The 24,997-nt window shown below is 42.9% G+C and overlaps 1 protein-coding gene and 1 non-coding gene across 3 annotated transcripts in view; both read right to left on the reverse strand.

Annotated features, from left to right (window-relative positions):
- Positions 1 to 23,216, reverse strand: part of clip1b (CAP-GLY domain containing linker protein 1b) — a 33,228-nt gene extending 10,012 nt beyond the window's left edge. The window contains exons 1-15 of one of the 2 annotated variants that reach the window (XM_086152561.1): positions 23,108 to 23,216; positions 20,348 to 20,518; positions 18,702 to 19,157; positions 18,341 to 18,468; positions 18,121 to 18,245; positions 17,259 to 17,460; positions 16,976 to 17,173; positions 16,325 to 16,428; positions 14,880 to 14,940; positions 12,829 to 12,933; positions 10,621 to 10,782; positions 10,293 to 10,388; positions 9,566 to 9,623; positions 9,363 to 9,448; positions 7,468 to 7,542 (exon numbers count right to left, since the gene is read on the reverse strand). In XM_086152561.1, coding sequence (XP_086008687.1) covers positions 7,468 to 7,542; positions 9,363 to 9,448; positions 9,566 to 9,623; positions 10,293 to 10,388; positions 10,621 to 10,782; positions 12,829 to 12,933; positions 14,880 to 14,940; positions 16,325 to 16,428; positions 16,976 to 17,173; positions 17,259 to 17,460; positions 18,121 to 18,245; positions 18,341 to 18,468; positions 18,702 to 19,157; positions 20,348 to 20,438 — 1,947 coding nt within the window. In that variant the 5' untranslated portion in view covers positions 20,439 to 20,518; positions 23,108 to 23,216. The remainder of the gene's footprint in view (positions 1 to 7,467; positions 7,543 to 9,362; positions 9,449 to 9,565; positions 9,624 to 10,292; positions 10,389 to 10,620; positions 10,783 to 12,828; positions 12,934 to 14,879; positions 14,941 to 16,324; positions 16,429 to 16,975; positions 17,174 to 17,258; positions 17,461 to 18,120; positions 18,246 to 18,340; positions 18,469 to 18,701; positions 19,158 to 20,347; positions 20,519 to 23,107) is intronic. The other variant, XM_086152562.1, reaches the window with a different exon arrangement.
- On the reverse strand, positions 15,204 to 15,277 carry trnai-aau (transfer RNA isoleucine (anticodon AAU)). Its single transcript has one exon. It is a non-coding gene; the product is annotated as a tRNA-Ile (tRNA).
- Positions 23,217 to 24,997: the final 1,781 nt, after the last annotated feature.

Here is a 24,997-nt window from a genome sequence, read left to right on the forward strand (position 1 = left end):
GGCTCAGGAGCTGGTGGGCTGGTCCAGGAAGAGGTGCTGGTGAGGAGCTGCCGGGAGCATCAGTGTCCACTTTACAGCTTATGGTTTCAACGGTGGACGTTCTGTTTTTCATCAATCATGCAAAAAGGGAGCCGGAGCAAGACAGCTGTGTTATCACACACACACACACACACACACACACACACACACGTGTTCCCATGCACGCACGCACGCACGCACGCACACACACATATATATACACACACCTCCCACTGGGAAGATTCTCATGTCATGATAAACAATTTGGTTATTAATCAATTCTTACAGTCAATAAGTCCTTCTTGTTTCAGTCTGTTTCCATCAATTGATTTAATCACTTTGTATAAAAATGTTCACTCTTTTCCAAACCACAGAACAAAATCCAGATTTTCCAGTTCAGTGAGAAAATGTGTCATCTTTTTTTATTCTTAAGTCATGAGCCAGTCATTTTCTGGTTTAAATTTCATAACAGTTTCTTCTCATGTTTTGATTTCCTTTTAATTGGGAAATTCATGAGCAATTATTTCAGGGATTTTTCTATTTTTTGGGGTTATTTTTGGAAGACAAATAAAGATGTGAGGACCTAATATATATACTGTATATACACTTGTTAATTTTCCAGTACATCTAGGCACGTTTTGATGGTCACATTTCCTGCTGATATCTCTGTATTTCTCTCTGTATGTAAAAGAAACCCTTGCTCATGAACATTACCCAATGGGAGTCCAGAGCATGTTGAGGGAAAGAGGTTGATTTTTAAAGAAAAAAGATCCCCTTCTACTAAAAAAATCTTTGTTAGAAATATGTCTGTTTTAAAATTCAGATGTGCTTTGCAGTACTATACCAGTGGCAACAAAACTGGAAATTTGCAAAAGAGAATTCAACAAAAGAGGATTTTTACTGGACTAAAAACAGAATAGCAACTGTTCCAGTACTTTCTGAAATCCATGCTCTGAATATCGTATCAATTGGCAGCTGGAGGGAACTTCCCCCGTCGTCCCGTCGAAGCTCTGATTCTTTACATTTAAAAACAGACCTTCGAAAAAGGTTGCTCAAACGGGTGCTGCGCTTGGATCCGTGACGTTTGTCAGCGGATCAATTGCAATGATCGATAATTAATTAGCGACAGACAAGATGCCATCGTATCAATGGGCTTCGAGACTGATGGGGGGGGAAAGTATAATACAGAAGAATGAAAGGGTGAAGATTCAGCGTATGCATCCTCGCAGGCACCTGCCGCGCCACGGAGCGGGAGGCAGGGGGGAACCAGTGGCTGCAACACGGTAGCCCTATTTTGGGGGGAGCGGAGGGGAAAAACAGCAAGTAACAGTGGTACCTGGTAGCGAGGTGAGTAGTAACCCTGATGCAGAGCGGCTACGTCCATGCTCGCACGGCCCGCGTCCACCTGTCTAACGGTGCTCCAGACTCACACACAATAAACTATCATCCCCCCTCGCCACGCCGTCGTCCTCGCAGCGAGAGGGAAATGAAAATCAGCCTCTCTGGTTCTCTCTCTCTCTCTCTCCGCTCCCTCTCTCTCTCTGTCAGGTTAAAGAAGCCCAGCGCTTCCATTATGTAAGCTCTACTAAGCTCCTCCCGGAGTCGCCCCCACCTCTCTGCTATTCGCAATCTAGTTTCCCCGCTTTCCACACCAACACACACACACTCACACACACACACTCACACACACACACAGTTCAAGCTCTATCCACAGCCTCTACCATGAGTCATCAGCTGCACGCCTGTACTGTTTCGGAGCAGCCGGTCAGAACACCTTGTTGGCACACGAGGCTGCGGATTCGAACCGTCCGCTTTTTTTTTTCCCTCTCTGCTGGCTTCGCCTCGCCTACGACAACCACTGTTATCTCAACACGCGCCTCCAGCGGGCCACTTTCATCCAAAAGTAATGACAGCAACAAAAAAAAAAAAAAAAAATCAGGCTAGGGATTCTCATGGGAATGGAGAATCCTCCTCCCCAGCAGTGTCTCATGAACACAAGAGCATCCTCCATTGGAACTGATGTTACCATGACGAGGAGGGGGGGAGGCGACAAATGGCACAGGCATCATCTTGTCCTAATGAGCGAAAGATGCTGATTCTTTGTTGTTGCAGCTTTATCTTTATGTTTTCTCCTGTTTCTCCCACCACAGTGTTTTCCCATTCACCCCAGGATTTCTGAAACATTGGCCTTTCCATGATGTTATTGCTATTCATGTGCTTGAAGTATTAAAACAATTCACCTCTGGTGACACTGAGTCCTCATATGAGGACATTGTTTCTTGAATCCTCTATGTCTCTACCTTTGACTTGAACTTCCCTCCACTGATCAAGAGACCTCTTTTATCCTTGCAGCTCACTTTTTTTTTTATTCACTTACTGTTAATTGAATTTCACACAGTTTTGTTTTCTCTGTCTCCATTCTGCCATATTTGGGCGATGCTAAAATGCTAAAAAAGATGCTAAAACGATAAAAAAGGTCTCAAAATGCTAAAAAAAAACAAACAAAAAAAAAACAACAACAACCAGACATGCTTTGACAGCCATTTGCATTTGTGACTTTGCTGTATTCACAATTTACGATGCAGTCAAAATGGGAAACACTTGTTTGAGGATTTCGGGACTTCATCCCGAACCCCCGGGGTCCTCCAGTGGACCGCAACTACAGATGCTCAATTGGAGTCAGGCTAAAAATAAAACGGTAGTTATTTGGAGCAGCTGCTGCATTATTCAAACCAAATAAATCCATTGTGCTCATGTGAAGACTAAATAATATTCTTAAGGCAATCCTGCTGCTCCCCGACAGCAAAAAGAAATTATAAACGCGTTTGAAAAAAAGAAGCCGCCGTGGTCTTTGGAGGTATCTAAAAGAAAATAAAACAGGAGATTCACCCTCTCCGTTGTCGGCACTCTCGCAAGGAACGGCTTCCTCTCGAAATGAGACGGCGGTGGATTATGTGGTTTATCCTGAGGGGCACAGCCGCAACTTCTGAGTGTTTCTGTTAATTCTCAAATGTAATTTCGTTTCTGTTTTCCTATCACTGCGCACTGAGATTAGACTTGGACCTGAATAAAAAAATCTGACTTTTTGGCTCCTTTTAGTGGTATGACCAATTTGTTTCTTAATAAAGCTTGAAGTATAAAAATGAAAGTGATTCAAACAATATCACCTTAATGAAGGAGCTCATTTCTTCAATGCCTTCTGTCTGAATTTCAGGAATTTATTTTCTTTAAATTCTGACGACTGAATTAAATTATTGCGCGGCTTCACGTTTTGCCTATGTGACATCATCAGCACGGGCAGGGCCTGCAGATATTACGAGGCCTGTGTGACATCACCGAGGGTCTTGAGTAATGACTCGTGGGCGAGATAATTTCACGACGGAATAAAAAGTTTTATTAAAGGTTTTTCAACTATGTTTTTTTTTTTAATTCCAGATTTTGTGTGTTTTCTTTTAGGTTTGCAAATTCACTTATTCCAAAAACAGTTCAGGACACTTTGGAGTTTTCTTCTTCCAATTATTCTGGGTCATTTTTTTTACCCTTCATTCATTATCTATTCGATAAATCTCGGACTCGGGGTCGCGGGAGGTCTATGCTTGGCCGAGAGACGGAGTTTCACCTTGGACTGATCCCAGAGCCACATGTAGAGACATACAGTCATTCACAGGTCACAAAGAGACATAGAATTATTCATTCAATCGATTCAGTTTTTCCATTTAACCTACTGCATGTTTTTGGACTGTGGGAAGAAATTGATCCACAAAGAACATTGAGACTCCACACAGAAAAATCCCGTGTTGGAAGCAAACCAGGGAACTTCTTGCTGTGTGACACAGGCATTAACCAATGCGCCTTCATATTACCAACTTATCATCACATTTTCTGACCTCACAATCAACTACACGCCCACCCAAAATCACTGAGGAGAGACTCGACAGATGACCGGGGCAGATCTGAAGTCAGCGCTTCATTAATAATGTTCTATCCAGCCAGGCGTCATCTCACACACACACCCAAACACACGGTCACGTTTGCTTTCACTTCCCATGATTACATCATGATATGACTTCACCACTGCTCACTGAGCCAGACTTCAATATTGTCATCCTGCTCTCTGCTTACAGAAACTTGTTTTTTTTTTTTGTCCCTAAAGTGGCTGTTAAGAGATTTATGTCTGCATCCTGGGTGAGCCCTGATACACACACACACACACTCACACACACACACACACACACATGTACGCAGATACTGGGACATGTGCGACGATTACATCACAAGCTACAAGCGGCGACATGAGTGAGCGGGGAGAAGATGTCGGAGCGTCCCCAAGAACAAACGCTCTCTTCCTCCCTGCTGTAATTTTGATGAGCTTCCAGCGGGACGGCTCTGGAGATGCTTTAAAACATGAACAGTAGCGACGGCCGATGCTTTGTACCGAAAGCAGGTCGGCTTCGAGCACAGGAAAGGCATTGCGAAGGGCGGGTGAGGTTTCTTCCTGTGGCTCCAATCTCCGAACACTTGCTGGCTTTAAGGTTAAAACAGAATTAAAGGCTATATTTGAGACAGGAGATACCTTTAATCATAACAAACTTCAAATAATAAACAACTCCACTGAATAATGCGTGCAGCTGCTAGAAAATAAAGAAAATGTCAGAAACTGGGACTTCCACTGGCAGAGGATTATTTGTAAAACCCTCTAGTTTCTATTTATTTGACTTCATCAATTCGGCTTTTTAACGTGGGAAAGGTAAAGTCCCAAGAAAGAAATCCATTTTCTATTCCTTTTTCTCAAGCATATTTCGCAGGGCTTAGTTCTTGCACCCCTTCTCTGTATCATTTTACATGCCTCCTCTCGGATGCTTTTTCTGTGAACACAACATCAACTTTCATCGTTACGCAGATGATAGCCAGCTCTCTATCTCCTCCAAATCCACTTCCACGTTGTTGTTTTTTGTGGAGATCAAATCGTGCTTCTCCTCCAACCATCTCAAGCTTAAATCCAACAAAACTGAGCCTTCCCTTGTGGGTATGGCCTCTGCCATTTACAAATGTCACCGTTTCTCTATCCACATTGAAAAATCCTCCATGCTTCCCTCTACTCATATCGAGTGTTTGGGTATCATCCTGGATAGTACATTGGGCTTTCTAACTATGTATTCCTTTCCTTTCCTCAAATAAAAAAAACCACCAAAAACTCTGGTCTTAATTGTTTTTTTTAACCTTGAAGATTGAAAAGGATGAAAACAATGGCAGCAGTTAAGAGCTCACTATTATATGACCTTAAATACAAGAAAATAACCTTGAGATCCTTTGGGACTTTAACCATTTGGAGGTGTGTGTCCTCGTTACGAGCATGTCAGAAGATGGTGGGAATATGGAGGGGGAGGAAGTGGAAAAGTAGGAGTAGGAAGAGGAGGAGGATGGTTTGTCCCTGCCGGACTTCCTGAGGTCAGGGATGCCTTGGGAAACAGTTTCTGCCTCTGACAGGCGACGGTAAATGGTGAAAGGAGGATTTAAAAGCCGCCCCAGGGGAGCAGACTGAGGTGGGGAGCGAGAACACACATCCAGTGACGGCTGTGTGGTTTACAAAAAACAAAACGCAAAAAAAAAAAAAAAAAAAAGGAAATGCTAAAAAGCAAAGAGCAGTGAGATTTTTAATGAAATAAAAATGTGTAGACTGACTACTATTAATACTTTTATTTTTTCAACATTTTGAAATGCTATAAAACGGTCAGCCTGTTTTTTTTGCTTACGGTGTACAAACAGTCATTAGGGAACAAATTCAGGGACAGGAACTGACAGATCATTTCCTGTTTTCTCGTCTTCTGTGGTCCAAACTTCACAGATAAAAGATGGTTGGATGTAAATGATCTGCCATTTGCGTGGTGCCTCGTGTCAGCTGTCACAGATTAACAGGTTTAAATGATTTTCATTACAGAGACGACTCCTTTTCCGCCTCCTCCTGACGGCATTATGTCAGCCAACTCATCAGCAGCCATTAGACACGGGGGGAGGGGGCGAACCATTGACCTTCAGATCAATCAGGTCCCGTTCTGCCTCCCAAGCACCAAGTGTACGGTAAATCATAGCGAGAGCACACACATGCACGCTTACATACACACACACACACACACACACTTGCATCCTCACTTTAGGATAAGTAACCCGCGAAAAAACACACAAGTGCTAAAACCCTGCAGGTCAATTATCATTCATTGCTTTTCTGATCACATGATTCTGTAAAAAAAAAAAAAAAAATCAAACAAAACCTGCTCCGGGCAAAAAGCTGCTAAAAAACAAACTAGAAATGAGTAAAGCGTCACATGAAATGAGTGGGGATAATCTGAACATCATTTTTAAAAAACAGCATAGATAAGATACAGAAAATTATCTTTTGAATACCTCGAGAATCAATTAAGTGGTCTATTTCAATATAATATCTTTATAAATACCGAATATGAAAAATGTTTTCAAAAAGTGTCTCGCAATAAAAGAAACTCAACCCCGGAGTTTGTGAAAATAAAATAAAAAGTAAAAAAAAATGTAAGGCCTCTGCCTGCAATAGCAGCATGAGACAGGGGAGAACCAGGGGGCGCTGGTGAGCCGACTAGCAACATGCAGAGGAGCCTGGCTCCAATAGAATGCGGCTTGACTGTGTGCATGTGTGCGGAGAGCGGAGAGTAACAACTCATGCATGCCTGATATCATGTGACCTTACGGCTGCATGCAGTCGGGTGTGGGAGGAGGATGGCTAGAGTCCCCGCAGGCTGAAGATACTCGGCTTATGTGAAAAGGCGAATTCTGTCACATGACAAACCAAGCACGTGTAATGAAACTGCGCTCACAGAGCAACAATCATTCCAACAACAGGCAGCAGACTCAACAAACACAAGAGCGAACGTGACTGAGTGAATCTTCATTCGATTAGGGTTGACTAAAGTATCACTATTTTTGATAGATTTTTTGGTCCCATTTGTTGCAGATGATCAGAAGTCATTAAACTGAAAAACCACACACCATCAAATTGAACAGGCAAATAAAAAAACGTTATAATGCACGGATTCAGATGAAATGGTCAGGACGATGATAGAGCTGATCCTGAGTCAGTTGCTGCTGGAGCTGCAAGTCATGCGACGGAGGTGTGGTCACGTGACGCAGCACCACATGCCTAAACGTATCCTTTTTTGTTTTTTTTTTATTTTACCTTTGATTGAAATTTGATGAACATGTAATTTAGTAACAGCTAATTGTGTTGCTTGATGGGAAATCACCATTCCAGGCCATTGTGGCATCAAAGTCTGACATCCTCAATAAAAACACACACACACACACACAGGATCCATTGCTACCCTACAACTACCTCGTTTTGGCTTTTGACACCTTCAGTGACGGTGGTTGTTCACAGCGTCCCGTCACCCCAGACACACTATTTAAACTAGGACGACCTACCTGTGTCTCGAGTGTCTTATTCTGATTGGTCAACTGCTCCAGTGACGCTGCTGCCTTCTCTGATTCCACAGCAGCCTGGAAAACATCACAGCAAATGCCATTATCAAGTGCATTAACACCTCATTCAGGGTTGCGTTTTCATTAGTTTAAAGTTGAAATTAACATCCCGCTCTTGTTCTGCAGAAGAACATTGCAGTCATCATGAATTATTCTGCAGTCACAGGACAACCTAGCATGCCATGATGTGATTATGTAACACTCTTACCCTCGGCTGCCGGATTTTATGTGGGTTTTAGTTATTTAGGTAAGTTATTTGGCCCTCGCAGGAAAATCTTTGGGCACCCCTGCTCTATAGTCAGATTGGTCCAATAGCCTTTTAATCACAGGGCTGCATATAGAAACATAAAACCATTCAAACCTACACATTACAACTGCAATCCAATGAAAAACTCCACATCACAATACAGCGGATCAAACTCTTGACCTTGCTGTTGTGAAAAACGTGCTCCTTGCTAAAGAAAAGTTGAACAAAAGCATAAACAAAACAACCTTTTGATATCAAAACATTTGTTCATCATTGATAGAGTGTCTGTGCAGGTTCCCATCTTGTCGTGGAAACTGGACTCGGTCTCTCTTCTTGAGGATGTTTCACATCTCATCTGAGAGGCTTCCTCAGTTCAGAACCTTCAGGGAGGTGAAATATCTTTGAGAAGAAATATCTCCTTGAGAAGAAAAACCGAGTCCAGTTGCCACGAGAAGATTTGACAACAATTATCCAGATTGCTGTGGTCACAGGAGGGGCGTGAGGGCTGGAGCCAATACCAGTTGGCATTTGGGTAAGAGGCGGGTATTAACCTAGTCTAGTCATCTGTCAACCACCGTTGACTTTCTTATTCACACCCATCGGCAACTTGGTCTTTGGTTGAAGTGAAAGGGAGAATCACTTTCCTGGCAAAGTATCTAACCCGCGACCTTGGAATTATAAGCACCACATTCTAACCAAATAAGCGGGCCTGACAGCAACAGCTTAGCATAACATCGCTGTTCAAAGGGGCAAGTAGTGGCGATGAAATAGAATTCAACATTCAACATTCACATGGCCATAGATAGAGACATAAAAGTGTTCATATTTTCAGATAAACACTGTCCCAATAAAAGAGATAATGGCATTATTAGCGCAAAGATCAAACCAACTGAGCTAACTGGCCTTAGAACATTTTAAATTTGAAATAATTTTAAAATTATTCATAAAATTGTGAATTACCTCCAGAAATGCTCAAATGACACTACTTTGCGCAATAATAGGTAGCTGATGGTTTATGTTGCAAGAAATGGAGTTCATACAGACCAGTCACGTTTTGAACACAGGGTCTCAGATTGAATCATACATTTCAAGAACATGCAAATTCAGGAAAACATAATTTCACAAAAAGTAGCAATGGCCCGTACGGGGATCAAACCTCACCTTGGCATCATTGGCACGACATGCTAAGTAACAGAGCTAACCGGCCATACACTCCTGGTTCGATTCCTGGCTCCTCCTAGTGTGTCAAAGTGTTGTTGAGGAAGACGCTGAACCCCTAACTGCTCCCCTGGTGCTGGGGGACGGCAGCCTACTGCTCATGGTTCATCCATGATGGGTTAATTGCAGAGAACGAATTTTCCCATGAGGGATTAATAAAGGATAAATCATTATTATTTATTATACACTCCAATTTTTGTGCTTGTAGTTGATTTTTTTTTCAAAGACAAAGGGCAAATCCAGAGAAAACTTTGATTCCTGTTGTTTCACGTCTCCTTCTCGCCTCATTTAGTGAAACTTATTGTTACTATTACGAATGAAATTCATTTTTCACCCCAACTCCATTAAATGGACAAGTGTCTGGGCCTCCTACCTGAGTCAGCTGGGCTCTCAGCTCTTCCTCTCGGCACTGACCCACTTCGACCCAGCCTTGGTAGTCCCTCTTAGCCTGCTCCAGCTCTGATGGGACACAGCAGGTAGGGCAGTGACCGTTGCGCACGCGCGCACACACACACACACACACACACACACACACAAACACACACATTTGGTAGTGACGGGGCGTTGTGCAGTTACCTTGCACAGTCTTCGCCGTCCTCCTGCCTTCCTCCTCGCCTGCCTCCAGCTTTTCTCTCTGAAGGGTGGGAAAAGGACAAACGGGTAATTTGCGACACACTAACATCTTTTACCCATCTGACCGAGTTAAACGCCTTAATATATGAGCAGGAGTTATCAATGAACTAATTGATTTAACTAACAATTGCTCAGTAATAATATTATAATGTGATATTATATACTGCTCAAAAAAATAAAGGGAACACTTGAACAACACAATGTAACTCCAAGTCAATCACACTTCTGTGAAATCATAGTGTCCACTCAGGAAGCAACACAGATTCATTTTGACTTGTTTTAAGGACATTACATCAAAGTTGGATCCGCCTGGAGTTTGTTTTTACACTTTAATTTTGAGTGTGATTCCTAATCCAGACCTCCACGGGTTGATACAATTGATTTCCATTGATCATTTTTGTGTGATTTTGTTGTCAGCACATTCAATTTGTAAAGAGCAAAGTATTTCATAAGAATATTTCATTCATTTAGATCTAGGATGTGTTTTTTAAGTGTTCCCTTTATTTTTTTGAGCAGTGTATATCATATAATAATTTATAATTATATCATATAATTTATATTTATGTATTTTATGTAATTTGATAAAATGTTCATTTTCAAGTTCAGGTTATATTATATTTTCATTGGTCAAACGCTGCACCTTCACCAAGAACCCGTGCCAGTTTCTTACCAGGCCTGCCAGCTGCAGGTCCAGGGAGCTCTGTTCTTCCCGTGCTGACTGCAGCTCCTTCTGTTTGCTCTCCAGGTCGACACTCAGCTCACTGATCTGTTTCAGGTGCACAACACGCACTCATCTGAGCAGAGCCATCCATTATGCATCGGCACGCTGCCTGGGACAAACCGCGCGGAGCGAGGACACACAAACACACATCTATTTACAGGGATGGCTAAAAGGCCGACGTGAACGCAGGTTACATCAGAGCTTCCAGTTCTACTGGGCGGTATATAATAGGAGGAAGACACCGGTGAATAATCCATGTCAACAAAGGACAGCTCACTCTTTTCTCCTGGGACTGAACCTGGGCCTTCAGGCTGCCGATCTGCTGCTGGGACAAAGACGCGGCGTCCTCCTTCTGCTGGGACGCCCTCAGCCGGAGCTGGAGGTCAGCCACCTCCCGCTCCAGCTCCATGATCCGCGAGCGCTCCGACACCGTCGCCACCTATGGAAAACGGAAGAAAAATCTGTGTTGAAAGAAGGCTGGAGGCCAAAGTGAATATAAAAACTGACCTTTGAATAGTTTGGTCTTTTTATGACGCGTTAGCAGCATCACTTTAGCTAAAGGTGAAGACAACGGACCACAGCAAGACGCCTGTTAGACACAAAAGGCAACTTAAAACATCTATTTTAAGATGGGAATTCTGTACATTTTCAAGACCTATATGTTTAGACTTGTTTATGGCTTATTTGTTTCATGAGATCTGTTTTATTTTGTCTCTAGTCTTCCCTGGTCTATGTCTTATTTTCACTTTCCTTTCATCTATATTTTCTAATCTAATTGTAGGATACTTTTGGGCCTGCTGTAGAGAAGGCGCTTTGTAAATAAAATGAAATTCACTTTCTGTCGTTCATGTCATCATCTTATTACAGCCAGGTCTGTCAATATTTTGCCATGTCATCCGATTCTCTATCAGGCAACAAATGTTTAGTCAAAAAAAGAGAAACAAGCAGAAACAGGAATTTTCACTGCTGCTGTCACTTCGCTTCGGAAGAGGATAGAAATTATAGGAGGGTGCTGCTGATGATATTTGTTACAAGTTTTTTTGGTTTCACATTGAAGTGAGAGCCATTTTTCTTTTAGGAAACACCTCTATCACCGATTCAATGCCATTATAGGGGCAGCAACCCGACATTTCATGACGGCTGACCTGACACGTCGTGTCCCGGGTTCAAGCATCAATCCACTAAACTGAGTCTAATTAAAAAAAAGACTGAATCCACCTTTATCTAATTTGATGATTTTGTTTGCAGCTTCTTAAACATGAGCATTTGGTTCTTCTTTCATCCTATTAGAGCTGAACATCTATGTGGTTGTTGCTGAGTGGAAACAGGCGTGGAGCTGCCCGGCCTCTGTGACTGTATCTGCAGCCCGGCCCGCTCCAGTGGAATACACTTACATTTGGGACTTTATTAATTATGCAGGGCGTGTATAAAATACACCTGGCTGGGATTTCGGATGATAGGTTCGCACTCGGTGTGGACTTGTTTCGACTTGTGCAGCCTGGGGACCCGGAGCTCAAATGAGCTCTCCTGGGGGTTTGTTTGCACACACATATCAACCCGGCTTATTTGACACACAGTCACAGAAGTTGGTGTGTGTTTCCCACTGTGGTGCTGTGTTTGGGACGGGGTGTGTTTGCAGGCACAGCACTGTTTTCGGCCAGCAGAGGTTTACCAGGGGGCTTCGGTGGAGCGGCGTCATCGTTCTTTTCCCGCTGGTTCTAAGAAAAGGGCATTACTTGCCACTTCAACATGGCATATGTCAGCAGAATGGCTACTTCATAATGCTATTATGACAGGGTTGAACTACAAAATATACTGAGTTTTCAGTTTGTCACAATCAGACTGCAACACAGTATCCCCCCGCAAAAAAAAAAAACCAATTCAACAGTTTAAATGTTTTTTAACAAAGGATAGATATTCTCCTGTCTATAATACAACCAAAACAATTCCAATAAATAAGCAAAGGTACGTGAAAAACGATAGATATCCCCCTGTCTATAATCCTTATTTTAAAAGATCAGTCCACACCAGCGGTGCCGTGGGGATCTGACTGGCTGATCTGCAGTTGCACCACCTGACCACTGGATGACAGTGATAGACCGAGCCCGCTGTGTCGTGGCTGTTTCTTTCCTTGAACTTTGAAGTGGAAACAGTGTTAAATCGCTGAAGCTTAAGCTAGGTTAATGTTCTTCCTTTGGCTAAAAATGCAACACATGTCAGAACCCAGTGTCTTGTTATAAGGAACATATAATTGAGTTTTACATCCCCAAGCCTACTGAGTTGGTCCAACCAAAAACTTTAAGTCAGCCTCCACACGTTGGCCATTTCATTTTGTGTTTCAGCGTAGCAACAATACCAGCATTGCTGTTGCTGGCATCATGATGGAGATGCGTACAAAGTGTGCGATTCCCTCAAGTGTGTGCGGTGTTTGCAGGAGGGAAGTTGGGACCCCCGCCCCTCTCCCCTATGGGGCCGCCGTCATTACCCGAGTGTCCTCTAAATCCCTCTGGAGTTTGTCAGCTTTGGTCTTTTCAAATAGCAGGCTCTGCTCAAGCTCCTTAACGTGGGCATGCTCCAGTCGGGTCTGCGTCTGTTAGTAAGAGAAAGCGGGAGGAGAAGGAACAACAAACACCAAATGCAACACTGACATGCTAGCGCAGACAGGAGGCTGAGGAGGACAGCAAGCACCGGCGCCGGAAGAGTCACCGGTGACATAACCAACGACAGAAGAGAAGAAGATTCAGCACCTCAGCTTTGCCTCTGGTATTGTTTATAACTTTGACTCGGACAGGAAAGTGCAGACAACATGCTTGCAGCAGCATTAGGGGTCGACTGACGATTGATGGGGTTGTCAGTGATAATTTTTCAGATTATTATTCTGATTTAGAAATTAATCATCAAGGGAAAAGGGTGAAATTCTGAAGAACGCCATGCCATGAGTCAGGTCACTCATTGATTTTACTTGCCCCCCCCCCCAAATTTGTCTTAAACCGCATAGAAATAATATTTTCTTTTTTATTCTAAATCTAAAAAAACAAAACAAATATAATACATAATATTACAATACAATATGTACGCGTGCATGGAAGTGCAGATTTTAGCTGAAAGAGGTTTAAACATTTTGAAAAAAAAATTTAAATATCTAAATATCTAAATACTATCTAGCCACCGGGCACTTTGTCTTATTATATCCCAAAAAATATGAATAAATAAATTAATAATACAGTTTAAGAATTGAAAACAAATTAAATGAATAAAACTGATGTACATGGTACTAGTTTATTTAAAAAAAAACACAGACAAAGACCAGTTTTTAATATCAACTTTGATAATCCAAATTGGCTGGTTTAAAGAAAATCGAAGAAAAGTCGAACCTTTAATTGCCAAATATTAGTTTGTGTTAGCGACCAGGAAAGTGTCTGATGCCTGGGTCTGTTTCTCTTACATCTCAGTTGCAAAGAGACCCACGTCCGATTTCTGTATAGTTTCCGCCACCAAAACTGAGGTTATCAACAAATGTCTTTGCATCCTCCTCTGCTGATCTTTGTCAATTCCAGGGAAAACAAGGAGGTGATGGGGAAACGCCTGATATCTCTGCTCAGACAAAGGACATGCCGACAGGTATCACTAGCAACCAGCTGGACCTTGACCCAAGCACCTTTGAGGACCATGTGACACAGAAAGCAACCAGAGTAACTGGGCGTAATGGTGTTTGCTGAGCCGTCGCTGTAAATGTAAACAGATAACAGGGTTAACCCGACAAACACGGGTTTCTACCCAGCCAGTGATTTCTGTGTGTTATTTATGCATCTTTTGAGACAAATAAACCATCCAGGTCCCTCAGCCCACTCTGGCGGCAATTGTATTTATTCTATAAAAGCCGTCTGAAAAAACCCTGTCTGAACTGGGTTCAGTCCTGCAGACTCAACTACGATCAGCAGGGCTGCATCTGAGCCACGAGGGAGGAAAAAACAAACAAAATCGGAAGTGGGTCTCTTGATATGCGCGGGGCATGATTTACTCCCCTGAAGAAGACGCAGGCAAACGTGAGCAAGTGAGCAGGATAAGAGGCTCTCAGAGCGCAGACACACGGCGGGAGAGATGTGAAGACGATAGCGGTTTTAAGTGCTTCAAACAAGGAGGAAGAAAATCAGAGAGGAAAGGCCACTGAATTAGGCATGAATGAAAGAAAATAATGGAGTGCCAAGCATCTGAGCAAGAAAGTCAAGGGGGGTTCGAAGAGCGAAGGGATGATGGACTCGAGCTTAAAATAAGCCGTTCTTTTCTGAGAGAAAAACATGAAACACCAAAATAATGGCGAGTTGTCTGACATTTTCAGAGCCACTCGGAGCTGGAGCTAATGATGAGGGGAGGCTCCCGTGATGGCTGATGTGTGTTTGATGTGGATGATTCAAAAATGGATTCCACAGAGAAATAATCAGTCCAACCGGAGATGAAAGGGACCGCCCCAGCCAGGCGGGACAGAAGATTCAAGTGTATGAAATAATAACTAATGATAATAATAACACTGGTTACCTCCAGGTCGCCTTTGGTGATGCAGGCCTCCTCCACGCGAAACTGCAGGTCCTCCACTTTCCTAGCAAATAAGGCCACAACATGAAATAGTTACCTTTATTGGCTGCATTAAATGTGTATTCCTCATCTTTTTCATCCTCTGTGACGTGAACCTAAAATACATAAAGATCTCATGAGAGACCATTGAAAAAGACAGCAGCCTCTGGGTGAGAGGCGGGGCTTAAAATTCACCTGTCACCTGTCAATCATACATGCAGAGACATGCAACCACTTCATTTTTCATTCCCACAAACTGAAAACAACTGTACCAGCAAAATACTGCGTTGGCCCGTACGGGGATCGAACCCGCGACCTTGGCGTTATTAGCACCACGCTCTAACCAACTGAGCTAACCGGCCCTGAATTGAGTATCAGAAAGAGAAAGAAATCATCTCACACCAAAGAAAACATGCTCTCAGTTAAAGTAGAGTTGAACAAAAGCACAAACAAAACAACCTTCTGGTATCAAAACATTTGTTCATCATTAGTAGAGTGTCTGTGAAGGTTCTCATCTTGTCGTGGTAACAGAACTTGGTCTCTCTTTTTGAGGATGTTTTCACATCTCATCTCAGAACCTTCAGAGAGGTGAAATGTCTGTAAGAAGAAATATCAAGTTCAGTTACCATGAGAATATTTGACAACAACTATCTAGAGTGCTGGAGCCAATCCCAGCAGGCATTTGGGTAAGAGGCTGGGATTAACCGAGACAAGTTACCTGTCAACCACCGTTCACTTTCCTATTCTCACCCACGGGGTGTTTGAAATAGAAGTCACCAGTCAATCACATGACCAAGATAGAGACATAAGTGTTCCTATTTTCAGACAATCACTGTGCCAATAAAAGTTATGATGGCCCATAAAGGGATCAAACCCAACCTTTACAAGCACGTTACTAGCACCACACTCAAACCAACTGAGCTAACGGCCTGCGATGGAGCTGATTTTTTTTTCACAAACATTTAAACATTTAGAGCACCAGAATATAGCCTGAGAGGCATCAATCACAATTATTCATTGTCTGTGTGTGGGGGGCATATACGCCAAGATTACAGGATGCCAAATGTAGCACAATAATGTGAAGATTTAGAGCGGCACAATGTTGCTGTAGAATATAAAGAACCAATGAATCTAACTGAGGCAGGATTGAGAACTCCTGTCCTGCATAAAAGTGTCACTGATGGCCCATAGGAGGGACCAAACCCGTGACCTTGGCGTTATTAGCACCATGCTCTAACCAACTGAACTAACCAGCCCGGACATCACCAAAACCTGTGAGACAACGAAATGACCTGGACAGATCCCAGATCCCACAGTGGGAGGATTGTAAATGAGGAAAGACCCATGGACAGACACACAGACATGGTGAGGGTGTGCCAGTAACTGGCGGCTTCCATTGGACCGCCCACCTCTTCTCCTCCTCCAGCTGATTGAGCAACTCCACTTTGTCTCGATCGGCTGCCTCCACCAGCGACCGCAGTTGGTCTAGCTTGGCCTCCATTTCCATGGCGTACTGACAAACACACACACACACACGCACACACAATATTTGAGTAAGTTTTAATTTAATCTGTTTTTTTAAGACTTTAACATGAATTGTTCTTATTGGCTGATATCAACATCCTCATAGATATTTTTGGGAAAGAAAGGATGAAAAACTTTCCACAGCCAAATTCTATCAGTCAAAACTGATTTTTTTTTTTTTTTTAGATCCACTCTCCCAGGTGCACACTAGAGTTTTTTGGATGTTGGCATTTGGTTGAAGGTTCGTTTGTGCGACGCCTTCCGAGCATTAAAAGGATATATATCTGAGGATAAACTACAGTCGTTATGACCTTAACACAATGTTTAAAGTAGATTGGAAAAAAAGTCTTTACTCACTGCATAAAAAAAGGGTATATCACGTTTTTAGTGCCAAATATTAAAACCTGACGATGACCCGTTGAAGATAGAGTGTGTTGATTCTGAGCGGTGAAGGTTTCAGAGAAATTTACAATGTCACACCGATGTTTATCGTAAGTATTAAACTATATAAGTATATAAGTGGGCTGGGATCTGACCTGGTCCCTGCCTTTCCTTAGCAGGGCCAGCTCCTGCTGCACTTCTCCTGCATGGCTGGTTGCCTTGGCAACTTCGCACCGCTCTAGATCCCTCTCAGCCAGCAGCTGTTCGATGTGCTGCTGCTTCTCCTTCAGCGCCTCCTGCAGCGCCGTGGTGCCGGAGATCTTGCGGGCGTAGCGGGCCGACGTCTCTGTCAGCTGGACGGTGACAGGCATTTAAGAAGTTAACTCTCATCCTGCCGTTGTAAAACTTTTCAGGACGTTGGCGACTGGTAGCTCTTACCAGTCCCGCCCGGCTGGGTTTGGCGCCGATGGAGGAGGTGGCGGAGCTAAGTGAGCTGATGGAGGAAGCGCTGGGGCTCCTCTTGAGGAGGGACTTCCTGCGCGAGGTCTTGGTTTTGGTGGGCGTGGTGCACGGGAAGCCAATACGGGTCACCTTGTGGACGGGGGCGAAGAGGCCGTACCTGGGCAGGCACTGGAAGTACCTGAGGAGACAGGAGGTCTAAACCACCTGCTGTTGGCTGACTGTACCAACTGACTCAGGTCATAATCGGAGTTCGATGGATGATAAAAGGTCTTTCACAGAATATGTAGTGAAGAAATTCTGCATTCTGCCAAGTAAGTTCAAGTGCAAAACATTATATTAAAAATATTGGGTTTTTTTTTCTCTTTAAGCTTCAAAAACAAGATTAATACCCTTATTCCCAGTGTTCACTTCAGGTGATTTATTGTTAATTTTCAGATTTTTTTCAGGTCGGAAATATATTTGTAGATTTTAAATAAAGATTTAAATGAAGAAGATTTTAGATAAACAGTGATAGCTTTTTAATTTCCCAAGATATTCTGGTCTAGTTATTTTTCTTAGAGACCGTAGTTGGTTTGACCTTTTAATTTCAGGTAATTTCTCATTAATCTATTCTATACAGACTAGAGATCCTCATGGTCAACATGGGTAATTATTTTCTCATTTAACTGAAATCTGCATGTATTTTACTTTTGTTTGCGAATTTGTTATGTTCCTTTCTTGTTGTTTTCTGGTCATTTTCTTTTAAGCTCTGCATGAAGTGAATACCACACTCACCAAAACTGGTGAATCCCAGATATGACATGCTGAGTTTCAAATTCGCAACGGTCCCTGAACGCACCTCGTTCCTGCAACAGCGCCATCATTTTTTCCCAAAGGTTCATCCAGTTCCACCCCGCACCAGTCCCCCTTGGCGAAATCCGTCTCCCCCAGAAACCTCACCACGCCCGCCTTCGTCCCCCCGACCTTAATACAAAAAAAAAAAAAAAAAAAAAACAATTAAAAAAGCCAAACTCTTTCAGTCTCCGAATCCCGGACGTACACCGGGTGCAGGTCCTCACCAGCACTCGGTCCCCCAGCCTCAGCTCCCTCTTGGTCTTCTTCATGGAATCCGGGTCGGATAGGTTGGAAACCGACTCGCTGGATGTGATCATCCGGTTCAGGACCCCACTTGTCTTGGCGGCGGGAGCTGCAGGACAGACAACACACTTGAAAAATGGTCATCACGGACGAGGGGAAAATAGTCAAATTAAGTTACTAATAAGAAACACTTCAAAATCAAAGCTTTTTCTTATATTTTAGGTTAAAAAGTCTGATTGTTTTACTTTATAATGGGACTTTTTTTTTTCCCCAGCAAAATTAAAAATTCCAAATTGGGCCAAATTAAACTCCCCCAGATATTGTAACATTTAAGTCCATTACCTATTGAGGTGGCACCGGCAGGTGTGGAGCCTGCAGGTGTGGAGTCGGCAGGTGCAGCGCCTATAGATCCGGAGCGAGCAGGTGCAGTGCTGGCAGGTGGGACATTGCCACTGGCCGGGGCCGCGGGTGCAGGGCTAGCCTGCCCCCCGTTGGCCTCCCTCTCAGGGAGCGCGGTCCTCGATAGCTTGGAGGGTCGTGTGAAGATGCCCCTCCCGTCCTCGCACTGAAAGTAACGCACCCCGGCCACGGAGCCGTCATTCTTCCCGATCGGCTCGTCCAGCACGATGCCCGCCCACTGGCCCGGAGCGAACTGGGTTCCCCCGACAAACTGCACATAGCCCGGTTTATTGCCGTTGACCCAAACCCGCTCCCCAATCTGATAGTCTCCTCCCCCATCCTGGGTCAGGGAGGTCATGCTGCCAGATGACCTCTCGGGTGGGATGGGCTTGGAAGCACCTGCAGTCGCAATTAGCAAAAGGATTTAGTAATTACAACTTATCTACACTATTAATGACTGTTGCTTATTTGCTAACTTAACAGAGTCGTCAATTGGACTGGTAATGTTAGGGCACAAATGTCAATCAGGGTTTCTTAAAAGTCCAATATGATATCCTGTAGTATCCACAACCCAAAAATATAAGCTTACTACAACAGAGAGGTGAAGTAATCCAAAAAATATTCACATTCCACCAGATGGAATTACATAACTTTTGTGCTTGTTTATTTTCTGTTACGCCCCCCCCCAGGAAGAAGAAAACATTTCACGCCCTCGTACGCTCTCCACCGCAACTATAAGCATCTTTTGTCTCTAAAATGTTATATGTACACCTCAGAACAACACTGAATCTTTATCTACATTAAAGAAAGCAATATAGATCTACTTGCAACAAAGAATAACTTCATTAACATTTATGAACATAACAGTGCTCGCTGGTTTACTCAAGTAGCTTTCACAAAGTGGAACGATTGCTGGCACGTTTTCGCTGAAAAAACTCAAGCGGCTTATCAACATGATAGGGGTGTGTTGTGTTTAAGAGGCGCCTTAAGTTATTTGGCTTCATGCTGTCTCCTGCCAACATTTTGAAACCCAGTAAACACACAGCTCTTTTCTCGTCTCCACCGTAGTCACGGTGAGGCCAAGCGTTAAGTTACGCTTTGTCATATATCCTCGTCTTAGCTTTTGGGTGACTTTCGTTTGTCTCATTATCTCCATCTCTCACCGCCTTTCTTATCATCCCTGGTAAATATTTTACCATGGTGTCTCTTGGGGGTTTGTTCACTGCACTTCATATGCTCCGTGCTGTGTGTGTGCATGCTCGGTGCAAATAAGAAAAAAACTAAAGCATGTTTGCCGAGGTCACAAGCCCCCCCCCGACATCACACCACACCTGATAATCTGAAAAATAATCAAAATTTAATTGCTGACAACTAATTACTTAATTCATTGGCCAGGTGGTTGGCTGTAGGTTCAGGCCAATTCTCTCCAATTCTCTCTCCAGTGCCCCAAAAAATTATGAAATAAATAAACATACAAAATGTGAATGGCAGCAATTACAACTACTTTCAAGGAGTTTTTTTTATTTTTATTTTCATTGTAGGTTGGTCAATCACACTAATAAACCCCAGAATCACATCACACTTCTTACCGGAAGACGGGGACGTCTTTGCCGGAACCCCCGTTGGTCGGACTATTTTACTCGGGGGTTTGAGCCCGCTGACTTTGCCTGACGCACTCATGGCTCCTGGGGTGGGGGAGGCCCGAGGGGGTATCTGACCTTCCCCACCACCCCGCTCAGTCCCAATGTGCCGGATCGGAGCTGGAAAAGACAAACCATATCAAACAATGTGGCAATTAATAACAAGGCTATATTGGTAAATGGTATCAAGTTGTATAGCCCTTTCACACCTTGTGTTTTAAAGCACTTCCCACTGGATAGTATAAACCTATTCACACACCGATGGTGGCAGAGCTGCCATGTGAGGCGCTGGCCAGACTGTTGGGAACAACTTGGTGTTCAGTGTTGTTGCCCAAGGACACTTACCTTGGCTATGGCGGACATCTCTCCCACGACAATATTGATTTATCACGTGGTCTATCCGAACCTAACAAAGTGGGGCCCCCAGAGACTGACACAGATTCTACGTTCCCCTTCACCCATAGATTTTAAACGGCGAGTCATACTTGAAAGGTGTCAATCAATAGTAAGGAAGTCAACTCAGTTGTTGTAAACACATGTTTTTGTGAAGAATTGATGGTGTGTTTTAATTTTGCAGGAGGTTCTGTCGACCAGCACACACTTTACTGTGAACAATAAAACCTTGGATTCTTTCAATAAGACGCCCCCTGAATTTCCATGGACCCCTCCAGAGGAAGAATGCGGTGTCCTGTCCACTGCCTGAAGTCCGCTGCGGGGTACAAAGTGCAGTGTTCTGCACAAAGTGTATATTTGTGTGGTTTCTCTGCTCTGATGCCTGAAATATTCTAAATGATCTCAAGTGATGGTGATTTTCCACCTAAAATATTCTTTCTTTTTTTTTCCTCTTTGCGGCATGTGAATAGACAGAATGAGACGGTTTCCCCCGGAGGTCTAGGGAGGTCGGGTCCGACCGTGCAGACTAAATGCATTCACACAGCAACATGAGTCACTCCAACTAGGTCATCACGGACATTATGTTACACACAGTAACTGCTGTGTTTCCGATACATCACGCTCCACAGCAGAGCGGCTGCATCCCTGTGGGTTCACACCCTGGGCCGGGCCAAGATCAGAAAACTCCAAAACATGAAAGAAATGTGACGCTCGGCTGACACTTTTACATTTTGAATAATCATTTCTGGGCCTGTATGCTGCGAAAAGAAACATCAGTGGCATCCGAAACCCAAGAGGAAGGGGTTAAGACTCTTAGGGACTCAATACATCATTTTAGTAGACAGTGACATATATTTTTAAGAGAAGTATTTTTACACCACATACTGATTTCAGTGTGATTTTCTTGGAGATTTGTTCACAGCAGTTCAATTACAATTTCTGACATTTTTTTGGAAATTTACACTTTTCCCGTGTTTATAAATACAAATGAAAACAATACGTTGTAAAACAGATTAATAATTTGTCAAGTTGCTCAAGAAAATATTTGTAAATGATCTAAAATGAACACGTCTCATCATGCATCATATGACAGTCAATAAATCTTGCTGATTATATTCGATACGACCAAATTTTCTCCACATTATTAAGTAAAACGGTATGCTTTTATTCAGTTGTAAAGTTGCTCATTATATGCAGCATTTTCATGCTTTAATTCCAACCTTTATTTCTAATAATTTGTCTTTTTTTGGAACATGATCTAATGATATCTTGTCAAATTCTTTCCAATTCATTGCTAACTGTCAAGTAACCGCTTGCCAATTTTGCAGTACTTATTTGATTATTCACTCACAGCAACATTTCTATGTTTCAGAGAATTTCAAGTGTTTTTGTCTGGAATTTGTTATGAACGTCTTTGATTATTTTTATTTTTCAAATTCCATTGTGAATCTACTTCTTTTTTCAGGAGTCCTACAAGTCATATCAACTGTGTCATATCAACATCTTTGCATTGAGGGGTCTCACTGAGAATCACATGCGGTAACAAAATAAAATGAGATGAATCCATTAAGAGTAAGACTGTTAATGACACTATTTGAACTTGAAAAAAAAATCGATCACAAAATAAAATGAGGCAACATAATAAGGAGACAGGTGTATGAAAAAATAACGAATAATAGCATGTAAAAGACAAGGCGTGAGAAAGTACTTGAGAAACAATGAAATCAAATAAACAGGCCAGGTAACAGGAGACGTCACCTGCTCACCCCGCCCAACCGGGGCATCCCGACCAAAACAACAAGCACACCTCGAGCTGTCAAATCCCGTCTGCTGGCGGTCTGAACGGCTGACAGCCACTCGGGTCTCAGCGGGTCAACGGAGCCTTACAAATCTCTGAATCGTTCCCGTCCCCGACGATGAAGATGATGAAAAGGACGGCTCTGGCCCCTGCGGTCTGTCTGTCTCTGTCTGCCTAAACGCATCCCCGCATCTTTTAAGTCTCCGTTATACAGCGGAGACGCTCTTTCTTAACCTACCCCGAGTTCATTTCGTTTGCTTTTCTCAGCGCTGCAAACGCCACTTGACGGCAAGTCTCGCGATATTAAGACCGGTAAAAACTTGTGTTTGCCACGGTGTGCGCGCAGGTAGCTCGGCTGCCTGCTGGAATGCGCTCCCAACTGCCCAGCTAGCTAGCTACAGATTAGCAAGAAAAACGTGAAACTGAGGGGCGTTAAGAGAAACGGCGGGTTTCTGCCGTGATGTAATGACAGACAGAATGCGCAAAAGAGTGATAAAAGTTGCTTTGCGGCCGCTTACTTGGTTTCTTTTTGGCGAACTGGGTCTCAGTGATGATGCCGACGCGCAACGTTACATGTTTTTCCGAGGCAGCGTCTCCTCACACTAGCCTGCCCAGCCCAGCGTGACGTCACCGTGTGAACTGGCGTTGCGTTCACGGACCGCATCTGAGCTCGGTCCTCCCGCTATCACCCACCTCCGGACGAGTAAACGCGGACATAACTGATGGGATACGATGATTTGAAAATGGGGGGGAAAGGTGAAAAGTGGCTTCCCATTCCTCTGACAAGTCATAAAGTACCAAAGCAAAATGTTTCAAAAATCTAGAGGTAGCTCTTGCTGTAATCGCTGATGATGTAAGTCATTCCTTAATCGATACCTGATAGTAGTAGCTATTAATATCAATGAGAGAGCTTCTTTTCTTAGTCCTGAAATGTATTTTTATTATACATTGCCCAGCCCTAATACAATGTAATGTTTATCCATGAAGGTTCTCAGTCATCCCAAGTCATGGTTGATCCTTGTCAAATTTCATCACGACAACCGGACTCAGTTTTTCCTCCTTGAAGACATTTGACCTCTACTGTTTTTTAGAATTGAAGAGGCCTCATGGATGAGTTTCACGTTAGGCGTCTTTCAGGAGAAAGATCTTGTTCTGTTGCCGTGATATTTGACAACGCAACTCAGGTAAAATACTACATACAACAAATGGCACTTGAATTGGTGATTTGTGGCACGTTCTGAGGGGAAATTCTTTCTGAGGTTTTAGATATTTCTTTTTAATAATTTGGGTGAAATTCTTGAGGATTTATTGGAAATATCCTTCAACTATTAAAAAAAAAAAAAAGTCATTTTGCACAGCAGAATACTGACCCCAACTAAGTGAAAATTCTTAAATAGTATCAGAGAGTATTCAAAGATCAATTGTGGCCCACTGTAGTGTCAGACATCCAGTAACTTAGTTTCCAAGTGTGTGAAAATAAGGAATTATATGTTTCAAAGTTTCTTGTGAGGCCAAGCAAACTTCATGGTGAGCTGCAGAGGAAGAACCTCCTCTTAATGTCCGCGGCAGTCAACTAATGCGCTGCTTCCAGCGTAAATTGTTTCCTCTGGGAGTGTCTTGTTTATAGGCCCATGTCAACCAGTGCAGAGGAAGAAAAAAAAAAAAGATAAAAGTTTTGTCTTGATTTAAAAAAAAAAATCCCTTTGAATATTACATTCAAAAATATCGGAAGACATTTTGAGATAAGAAAATGGAAACTAGGAGCTGAAAAGTTCAAATTGGGTTCCTAATGGGTATAAACACTAAACCACAAACAAATATGTGGCTAGAAAGTCAGCATTTGGACAGCAAGTAATAAGAATGTGAAATAAAACTTCAAATGAATGGAGCCGAAAGTTACAATTGCGAAACGGGATGTCAAAATTTTTAGATCAGGAGACAAAACGATCTGATGCCGGGATAAAATTTTTGAACTATCGAGTAGCTCAGATATTTCTACTCGTAACAGAAATTTGACAAGAAATACATGACACAGTGCATGAAGTATTTTCCATTAAAAGTCTAAGCTACGATGCTAGAAGTTCAAAATTACAAGTTAAAATATACAGATGCTGTGTGAAGTCAAATGTGAATATAGCAAAAACTAAACATAAATGAAGAGTCAATTAAAAGAAAAAGTACAAATTATGACAAAAATTCAAATCTCCATGGTGAAAAATGTGAGATTGGAAATTTAAGGGAAAAAAAATGAATATGTGATCAAAGAAATTGTGATATTAAGTGAAATAGACCTCAAAGAATTCACAGTTTGGACTCTCGGAGTCAGTTTTGTCTCACTCCCCGGAGGTTTTCATCTATTTCTCTTTCTGACCGAAAGGAACCTCTGCCCCTGAGGGTGTTGCTGCAGG

The sequence above is a fragment of the Fistularia commersonii genome, chromosome 9, assembly GCF_037954325.1.
Source record: "Fistularia commersonii isolate RoL2024-O1a breed Wild chromosome 9, RoL_Fcom_v1.0, whole genome shotgun sequence".
Lineage (NCBI taxonomy): Eukaryota > Metazoa > Chordata > Actinopteri > Syngnathiformes > Fistulariidae > Fistularia > Fistularia commersonii.